Genomic DNA, 10,788 nt, shown 5'->3' with positions numbered 1-10,788 from the left:
TACTGTAACTGCTGTGTGGCCTGCCAGCGTTACTGTGATGTGAAGAGCGCGAGCAGTATTCAGTAATACGGGTAGTTCGAAGTACAAATACTGGGGATTGTATGAGTCTAGTGAAGCACCGTCAGCAGCTTGTTGGGCTCTGCTGGAGACTCGATCCCTCAGAGGGTCAGAGAACTGAAGGTCACAGTGGTTCCTCTGGTGGAAGCCTACTGAGCATGCTCTGTAACCACAGCGGGACCAGAGACCTCCACCGGACGAGCCTCTAACTTCCAGTTTAACCCTTCGTTAACTTTAATGGATTTAATGGTGAGAATCTTTCTGACGTTCAAACGTTATTGGAGCGAATGGATCCAAGCTGACAGTGAAACTCTGTCGGGTAGAGCCAGTGTGCATCATGTGACGAGACACTGCTGTCACTACCTGGGGGGTCAAAGGTCACCTCCTCCTCTCTGCTGTCCAACAACCACCTGCTGCTCCAGGTAGCTGATGAGTCATCAGCAGCTCTGTCTCTGATTGGCTGATGACGAACAGGAAGTGAAAGTAAAGAGTGGGGACTTTCCTCAGAGCTGCTGCTGCGTTCAGGTGCTGCAGGAAAACTCACTCTCCCTGTATTAACAGTTACATGGTCAGTGTCAGAGGTGAACATGGTAAAGTCCCGTTGTACAGAGACACCTGAAGGCATCGTGTGGTCAGACTGGTTTTGGTGGAGCAGAAAGAACAAACTGTTCTCACAGGAATCAGAGAAACTGAGTCTGCTTTCTTTCTACTGATTCTTTTATTATTGAAGAACACAGAACTTAAACACACCACACACAATATATGAATATTAAATCATACACTTCCTTCACTCTTACACTCACATGTGTTTCTCTGACTTTTGTCTGATATAATAAAGAATTATTTTCATTTATTATTAATATTAGTTTTATTTGTACATATTTAATATACGGTTCATGGACTTTATTGTCCCACAATGCATTGCTCAGAGGACAGTGAGCAGCTTCTGGAAAACATTCAAATAAAACATAAACATAAATATTAGTATATTTATATATAATATAAATATTAGTATATTTATATATAATATTATATAATTAGTATATAATACTTTCTTTGTGAGGTTTTCGACTGTTGATGATATAAAACAGTGATATTGATTTATTGATTTATTGAGGATCATTATCAGTTCAGAGTCTTTCACACTCCTGTAGCTCCTCCCTGACTGCAGACTGTGGCTGTGTTGTGGGGATTGTCCTTTATGATGTTGTGGGCCCTCCTGATGACCCTGGTTGTGTAGATGTCCTGTAGTGATGGGAAGGCTGCTCCAGAGTTTTTATTACATGCTGGAGAGCCTTCCTGTCCTGAGCAGTGCAGCTGCCACACTGTCACTGAGCTGATGATGATGCTCTCCACTGTACATCTGTAGAAGTTGCTGTGGATCTTGGTTGACATGCAGAAATGTCCTCAGTCTTCTTAGGAAGTAAAGTCTCTGCTGGGCTTTCTTCAGGAGCTGGTGGGTGTGGTGAGACCAGGTGAGGTCCTTTCTGATTTAAAGGTTTTCACTCTCTCTACCTGTCTCACCGACGTACAGTGGGCGCTGTCTGTCTCTCAGTTGAGCAGCAGACAGATATAAACAGTAAAGTGTCTCTACGTCCTCTAGTGTAAAGTACTCTATTACAGTATAAAGTACTCTATTACAGTATAAAGTACTAATACCACAGTATAAAGTACTCTATTACAGTATAAAGTACTTCATTACAGTATAAAGTACTCCACTACAGTATAAAGTACTCTATTACAGTATAAAGTACTCCACTACAGTATAAAGTACTCTATTACAGTATAAAGTATTCTATTACAGTATAAAGTACTATATACCACAGTATAAAGTACTCTATTACAGTATAAAGTACTCCATTATAGTATAAAGTACTCCACTACCGCATAAAGTACTCTATTACAGTATAAAGTACTAATACCACAATATAAAGTACTCCATTACAGTATAAAGTACTCCACTACAGTATAAAGTACTCTTTTACAGTATAAAGTACTAATACCACAGTATAAAGTACTCCATTACAGTATAAAGTACTAATACCACAGTATAAAGTACTCCATTACAGTATAAAGTACTAATACCACAGTATAAAGTACTCCATTACAGTATAAAGTACTAATACCACAGTATAAAGTACTCCATTACAGTATAAAGTACTCTCTTACAGTATAAAGTACTCCACTACAGTATAAAGTATTCCATTACAGTATGAAGTACTCCATTACAGTATAAAGTACTCCATTACAGTAACAGTACTAATACCTCAGTATAAAGTACTCCACTACAGTAACAGTACTCCACTATAGTAAAAGGTAGTCCACTACAGTATAAAGTACTAATACCTGAGTATAAAGTACTCAACTACAGTAAAAGGTACTCCACTACAGTATAAAGTACTCCATTACAGTAACAGTACTAATACCGCATTATACAGTACTCCATTACAGTATAAAGTACTCTATTACAATATGAAATACTCCATTACAGTATAAAGTACTCCACTACAGTATAAAGTACTCCAATACAGTATAAAGTACTCCACTACAGTAACAGTACTTATACATCAGTATAAAGTACTCCATTACAGTATAAAGTACTCCACTACAGTATAAAGTACTCCATTACAGTATAAAGTACTCCACTACAGTATTAAGTACTCCACTACAGTATAAAGTACTAATACCACAGTATAAAGTACTCCATTACAGTATAAAGTACTCCATTACAGTATAAAGTACTCCACTACAGTATAAAGTACTCCATTACAGTAACAGTACTAATACCGCAGTATAAAGTACTCCATTACAGTATAAAGTACTCTATTACAGTATAAAGTACTCCACTACAGTATAAAGTACTCTATTACAGTATAAAGTACTCTATTACAGTATAAAGTACTCCATTACAGTATAATGTACTCCACTACAGTATAAAGTACTCCATTACAGTAGTACTCCATTACAGTATAAAGTACTCCATTACAGTATAAAGTACTCCACTATAGTAACAGTACTCCATTACAGTATAAAGTACTCCACTACAGTATAAAGTACTCCATTACAGTATAAAGTACTCTATTACAGTATAAAGTATTCCATTACAGTATAATGTACTCCACTACAGTATAAAGTACTCCATTACAGTAGTACTCCATTACAGTATAAAGTACTCCATTACAGTATAAAGTACTCCACTACAGTAACAGTACTCCATTACAGTATAAAGTACTCCACTACAGTATAAAGTACTCCATTACAGTATAAAAAAGTACTCCATTACAGTATAAAGTACTCCATTACAGTAACAGTACTAATACATCAGTATAAAGTACTCCATTACAGTATAAAGTACTCCACTACAGTAACAGTACTAATACCGCAGTATACAGTACTCCATTACAGTATAAAGTACTCTATTACAATATAAAATACTCCATTACAGTATAAAGTACTCCACTACAGTATAAAGTACTCCAGTACAGTAACAGTACTAATACCTTAGTGTACAGTACTCCATTACAGTATAAAGTACTCCATTACAGTATAAAATACTCCACTACAGTATAAAGTACTCCATTACAGTATAAAGTACTCCATTACAGTATAAAGTACTCCACTACAGTATATAGTAATCTATTACAGTCACAGACTTTATTAATAATTATTATTATAAATTAGTTTTTAAAGTTTTTGTGTTGAAATAAAATAATATAACAACTTTATTTTGAAAATCTCTCAGTATTAAACACAGTTTCATATTTAACTGTCCAACAATAACTTTATTGTGAAAGGACTTACTCATTGGTTATTGATAATATATTATTGGTTATTGGTAATAAATTATTAGTTATTGATAATATATTACTGATAATATATTATTAGTATGATTATTGATTATCAGGAAGATCTCCAGCTGTCAGCAGCAGTCTGTCTCTACCTGGTTACTGATGACATCATATGATCTCTGCTCTCTGATTGGCTGTTAGAGAGTCTCTGTCAGTCCTCAGACCAGTTCACAGTCTCAGACGGGTTCAGGTCTACAGAGAGTCAGACGGGTTCAGGACTACAGAGAGTCAGACGGGTTCAGGTCTACAGAGAGTCAGACGGGTTCAGAGAGTCAGACGGGTTCAGGTCTACAGAGAGTCAGACGGGTTCAGGTCTACGGAGAGTCAGACGGGTTCAGAGAGTCAGACGGGTTCAGGTCTACAGAGAGTCAGACGGGTTCAGGTCTACAGAGAGTCAGACGGGTTCAGAGAGTCAGACGGGTTCAGGACTACAGAGAGTCAGACGGGTTCAGAGAGTCAGACGAGTTCAGAGAGTCAGACGAGTTCAGAGAGTCAGACGGGTTCAGGTCTACGGAGAGTCAGACGGGTTCAGGACTACAGAGAGTCAGACGGGTTCAGGACTACAGAGAGTCAGACGGGTCTACAGAGAGTCAGACGGGTTCAGGTCTACAGAGAGCTGAAGATGAAGATGATGATGATGATGGTTCTGGTTCTCTGGTTCTCCTGTGTGTCTGCTGACGGTAAGTTTCTGACAGACAGACAGACAGACAGACAGTAACAGACAGACACTAACAGACAGACAGACAGACAGACAGACAGACAGTAACAGACAGACAGACAGTAACAGACAGACAGACAGTAACAGACAGACAGTAACAGACAGACAGACAGTAACAGACAGACAGACAGACAGTAACAGACAGACAGACAGTAACAGACAGACAGACAATAACAGACAGACAGTAACAGACAGACAGACACTAACAGACAGACAGACAGACAGACAGACAGACAGTAACAGACAGACAGTAACAGACAGACAGACAGACAGACAGTAACAGACAGACAGACAGTAACAATCAATCAATCAATGATCTGTTTCTATCTTCAGTTCTTCATGAGGACATTGCTATCGATGGCTGTTCAGACTCTGATGGAGAGGTGATGTACGGTCTGGATGGTGAAGAGAAATGGGTCGCAGACTTCATCAACAAGAAAGGAGTGGAGCCTCAACCCAACTTCATAGATCATATGAGCTACGTGGAAGGAACTTATGAAAATGCTGTGGCTAATCAACAGATCTGCAGACAGAACCTGAAGGTGGCTCTCCAGGCCTATAAGAACCCTCCTCTGCAGCTCGGTAAGACAAATATAAAATTATTATGTTCATTCACTTTGATTCACTTCCATTCAAATATATTTGAACTGTAAATGAATGTACTGAGTATTGACAGGTTTGGGTAAATTACACTATATGACTGGATTATATGACTCTGATGATTTAACTTTATAAACTTTAGAATAGTAAAACCTCCTCTGACGGTGTTTAAAGTTTAGGGTTCGGGTTAATATCAATGGCTGAAACTCATCAGGCCTATGAGTAATCAAATATTGTTTAATTTATAGTTTGATCATTAAAATCTGTAGATTTTTCATTCAACACAACCACAAAATCTTAATAGATCTGATCAGCCCAATGATCAAATCTTAATAATCCACCCTGGGTTAATATAATTAATAAAACATGTTGACAGTGAATGTTTCATTGACACATTAAACGTGCAGTGTATCATTGCTGCCACTAGGGATTGTTCATGTAAAGAAAAGTCTTCTATGAGCCGTCTAAAGTTAGGTGATGAGTGACTAACACACTTCTGTTTAAAGTAACTGAATATCATTATTGATCTATACACTCTGGTTGACTTTACAACAAACAACAAAAAGGGATCAAGCACACAATGTAAATTCATTTCCTGAAAAGCGCTGTGGTCACCTATTTAAAGGCTACCCATCAGCGCCCTAGTAAACCTCAGTGACCTTAAAATTACATAAAGGTTTCATTTTATAAATCCGAGTATCATAAATTAACTCAAAACATCCCTCAGTGCTCCAATTGAAAGTATCAGAGACACACACAGCCTGTATGGTACATGGAGAGAGAGGGGGAGGGGCTCCTCCTCTCCAGAACAAACAGACCCGCTGATTAAAACCACTAAAAAACTAACAAAAAATAAATCATTTCCGGGCGCCCGGTTAGCTCAGTGGGTAGAGCTGGTGACCCCATGTACCGAGGCTGAGTCCTTGCTGCAGCGGCCCAGGGTTCGAATCCGACCTGCAGCCCTTTGCTGTGTGTCATCCTCTCTCTCTCCCCCCTTCCCTGTCTGTCTTCAGCTGTCACTGTAATAAAGGCAATAAAAGCCCAAAAAATATACTAAAAAAAACAATAATAATAATTTCCATGTAAATCCTTAAAAACTGGGCAAATGGCCTAATTATACGCTTATAGATGGGATTTCTGAACTAGAGTGTGTGACATCATCATTATAATCTCAACATCATTTGTACGTCAAAACATACGAAAATGTAAGTGAAAGCATCAGCATCGAACCGTACTGTTTCTGTACAGATCCTCCTTCCAGTCCGATGATCTACACCAGAGACAACGTGGAGCTCGGAGAGAAGAACACCCTCATCTGTCATGTGACTGGTTTCTATCCTGCTCCTGTAAAGGTCTACTGGACCAAGAACGGAAAGAACGTGACTGAAGGAACCAGCATCAATGTTCCCTACCTGAACACAGACACCACCTTCACCCAGACGTCCAGACTGGAGTTCATCCCACAGCTGGGAGACATGTACAGCTGTTCAGTGAAACATCTGTCTCTGAAAGACCCACTGACCCGATTCTGGGGTGAGACAACTTTATTTAAATTCACTCAAAATACAAACAGACACTTTACTAACTGACCATGGTACACATCTGTCTCCAGATGTGGAGGTGTAACATCAGTAGGTTAATGTTTCTGTCTCCAGATGTGGAGGTGTAGCTGCAGTGTGTTAATGTTTCTGTCTCCAGATGTGGAGGTGTAGCTGCAGTGTGTTAATGTTTCTGTCTCCAGATGTGGAGGTGTAGCTGCAGTGTGTTAATGTTTCTGTCTCCAGATGTGGAGGTGTAGCTGCAGTGTGTTAATGTTTCTGTCTCCAGATGTGGAGGTGCAGCTGCATTAATGTTTCTGTCTCCAGATGTGGAGGTGTAACAGCAGTGTGTTAATGTTTCTGTCTCCAGATGTGGAGGTGTAGCTGCAGTGTGTTAATGTTTCTGTCTCCAGATGTGGAGGTGCAGCTGCATTAATGTTTCTGTCTCCAGATGTGGAGGTGTAACAGCAGTGTGTTAATGTTTCTGTCTCCAGATGTGGAGGTGCAGCTGCAGTGTGTTAATGTTTCTGTCTCCAGATGTGGAGGTGTAGCTGCAGTGCATTAATCTTTCTGTCTCCAGATGTGGAGAAGCCTGAACCCAGTATTGGACCTGCAGTGTGTTAATGTTTGTGTCTTTCTGTCTCCAGATGTGGAGGTGTAGCTGCAGTGTGTTAATGTTTCTGTCTCCAGATGTGGAGGTGTAGCTGCATTAATGTTTCTGTCTCCAGATGTGGAGGTGTAGCTGCATTAATGTTTCCGTCTCCAGATGTGGAGGTGTAGCTGCAGTGTGTTAATGTTTGTGTCTTTCTGTCTCCAGATGTGGAGAAGCCTGAACCCAGTATTGGACCTGCAGTGTGTTAATGTTTGTGTCTTTCTGTCTCCAGATGTGGAGAAGCCTGAACCCAGTATTGGACCTGCAGTGTTCTGTGGACTCGGTCTGACTGTCGGTCTGCTCGGTGTCGCTGCTGGAACCTTCTTCCTCATCAAAGGAAACGAGTGCAGCTGATTGGTTGGGGCTGATGATGTCATATAAGGGGCTTTTTCTAAGGATCAGGTTTTCTGAGTTTTCTGGATCACATCTGTATTTTCTGATAACGTCAGTGTCAGCAGCTGTTCTGTGATCAGTTCTGTTCAGATTGAAATTGATTGATCAGGAGGTTACAGACTTTATTGATCAGTAGTCTGATGGATGATGAGTTCACTGTCAGTAGAAACACACAGTAATCAATGAGTTTAATGTCCAACATCAATAATAATAGATCAATAAGTGTGATCTGAAAGCAGGGACAGCCACATTCAGTCAACCTGCTTCGTGTCCAGGCCTCAGGTCTTTAACATATAGTCTTTGCTGTATATTGATTGATTGATTGATCAATAGTGAGTGCTCACATACGTTGATTTACTAACTGCTGTTTGATGATTCACTGCACAGCTTCTGTCCAATAATCACTTTAATCTTCTTTATCTGCCACTGTCTAATGTGATCAATAACCTGATGGAGAATCAATCATTGTAGGAATTTACTGTAATAAAGGAATAAACATGAATGTGTCCTGTTGTTGATTATTGATTATTGACAGTATTAAATGAAGCTGACTGAGATTAACCACAGTGAACTACAGAAACACTACAGAGCCTGTGAGGAGGATTCATCCAACCTTTGAACTGTAATCAATGATCTTTATATGATAATGATATTAAAGGGGACATATTATGCTAAATGCACTTTTTAGTGTTTGTGCACATATTTGGGTATTTGGGCCTACCAACCCAGAAACTGGAGAAATCAACTCAGTCCTTTTATTGTGGCTGCTGATGTCAGAAGACCTGAGCTCCAACAGCTGTCCTTCCTATATCAGAAAGCAGTTCATTAACAGAGCGCCACCTCCCCTCTGACTAACCACCTCCCCTCTGACTAACCCCCCTCCCACAGAGCAGAGTTTCCTTTGCTGCTGTCCACCATGTTTGTCCTGTCTGTAGCTGACAGGCTGAAAGTGCTGCAGCTGTCCTGATGTTCACAAAGTCTGCATGTCCTCCCATCATCAGAGGAAGATAAAACCAGCAGGTTGTCTTTGTTTCTGATAGAAATAGGTTGTGTGACTGGAGTCAAACCCAGACTAATAGTACTGGTATTTCTTTTTCTTAAAGTATATTTTTTGGGGCTTTTATTGCCTTTATTACAGTGACAGCTGTAGACAGACAGGAAAGGGGGACAGAGAGAGGGGATGATACGCAGCAAAGGGCCGCAGGTTGGATTCGAACCCTGGGCCGCTGCAGCAAGGACTCAGCCTCAGTACATGGGTCGCCAGCTCTACCCACTGAGCTAACTGGCGCCCAGTCCTGGTATTTCTGATGATATAAGTGCTGGTCCAGTGTAATGTGGTGTATTTTCGCAGCTGCCTAAAGTTGGTCTGTGGATGACTGAACAAGAAAAGGTCCGCCACTCTTCTTGCTTTGATTTAGGACTTTATTAAACAAAAACGAGTGTGTCAGATGCATGTTCTGGCCGAATTCCCCCCTCTCTCCTTCAGTCAGCCCTTATATACTTGCATGTAAACATTCTGTAACCATTAAAATGAAAGGAATTTCCTTTTATAGAAATTGCTCTGCTCCCCTCTCACTGTATCTCCTTACATGGAAACAGACATAAGTATAAAGCAGATGTTTCTTACATTCCAGCATGTGAACATCATATGTTTTTCACAGAGAGAGAGAGAGAGAGAGATTTAATGTATGTGTTATCAGTAGAAAATATACCTCAGTAACATCTCCTCCTTATATCATCTATTATATTATAAACAACACTGAGGCTCACTGTTAAATGTCTGTTAGTGCTGCAGGAACCTGTACTGTATTTATGAGCCTTTAGTTTATCACAACATCAGTTACAGTCAGTAAATGTCTGTGTAATCTGTTTCTTCATCAGTAACTGATTAAATAAATGACCTGTTATCATTATAGCTCTGTGTGTAGCTGCTGTCATTAGCTACACATTAGAGATAGAGTTGGTAACCTCAGACTGTTTCCTTCTTAAAGAACAACACATCACTACAGTTAGCTGCAACAAGGAACCACCAGAGACACTGCTTTATTATTTTACATTATAACTGAGGACTACTGTGAGCCACAATGAGCTGTTGTACTGTATTATATTATACTGTATTATATTATACTGTATATTATATTATACTGTATATTATATTATACTGTATTATATTACACTGTATCATATTATACTGTATATTATATTATACTGTATATTATATTATACTGTATTATATTATACTGTATATTATATTATACTGTATTATATTATACTGTATATTATATTATACTGTATTATATTATACTGTATTATATTATACTGTATATTATATTACACTGTATTATATTACACTGTATTATATTACACTGTATTATATTATACTGTATATTATATTACACTGTATTATATTATATTATACTGTATTATATTATATTATACTGTATTATATTATACTGCATTACATTCTACTGTATTATATTTAATAATAATTAATTATTAATTTATTTATTTAAGCTACAGTACATCCAAAACTCCGCTGCACGTATGCTCACCCACACCCGCACCCGTGATCACATCACTCCCGTCCTCCAGAACCTCCACTGGCTCCCAGTTCCACTGCGCATTCAGTTCAAAATCCTCCTCCTTACACACAAAGCCCTCCATAACCAGGCTCCTTCCTACCTCACTGACCTGCTCCATCGCCACAATCCATCCCGCAGCCTCCGCTCACCTGAAGCAAACCTCCTGACTCCTCCACCCCGAACCAAGCACCGAACCTGGGGGCGACAGAGCGTTCTCTGTAGCTGCCCCCTCCCTCTGGAACTCTCTCCCCAAACACATCCGTGACTGTACCGACCTTCCAACATTCAAATCACAGACAAAAACTCACCTTTTTAAAATTGCTTTTAATGTTTAGCTTAGTCTGATGTGTTTTTAATGTTTTACTATTTGATGTTGTTTTGCTGCTTTTATGTTTTTATG

At 39.3% G+C, this 10,788-nt stretch overlaps 1 protein-coding gene across 50 annotated transcripts; it reads left to right on the top strand.

Moving 5' to 3' along the window:
• Positions 1 to 4,052: 4,052 nt before the first annotated feature.
• LOC127359808 (mamu class II histocompatibility antigen, DR alpha chain) lies at positions 4,053 to 7,815 on the top strand. 50 transcript variants are annotated; one of them, XR_007882905.1, is made up of 8 exons: positions 4,054 to 4,147; positions 4,200 to 4,287; positions 4,412 to 4,475; positions 4,522 to 4,585; positions 4,957 to 5,205; positions 6,472 to 7,058; positions 7,140 to 7,182; positions 7,350 to 7,376. XR_007882905.1 is itself a non-coding variant. In XM_051393950.1 (6 exons), exons 2-5 carry the CDS (start codon positions 4,528 to 4,530, stop codon positions 7,383 to 7,385), a joined length of 636 nt encoding a protein of 211 aa, XP_051249910.1. In that variant the 5' UTR covers positions 4,067 to 4,351; positions 4,438 to 4,527; the 3' UTR covers positions 7,386 to 7,416; positions 7,587 to 7,815. The 50 variants fall into 50 exon arrangements, 2 of the variants coding, with proteins under 2 accessions (XP_051249910.1, XP_051249911.1); XR_007882904.1 differs by having other exon boundaries at positions 4,394 to 4,475; XR_007882906.1 differs by having other exon boundaries at positions 4,062 to 4,147; positions 4,200 to 4,261.
• The last annotated feature ends 2,973 nt before the right edge of the window (positions 7,816 to 10,788 follow it).

This window comes from Dicentrarchus labrax, unplaced genomic scaffold (assembly GCF_905237075.1).
Source record: "Dicentrarchus labrax unplaced genomic scaffold, dlabrax2021, whole genome shotgun sequence".
NCBI lineage: Eukaryota > Metazoa > Chordata > Actinopteri > Moronidae > Dicentrarchus > Dicentrarchus labrax.
The sequence above is the reverse complement of the archived record's forward strand: the minus strand, read 5'-3'. Positions and strand labels throughout refer to the sequence as shown.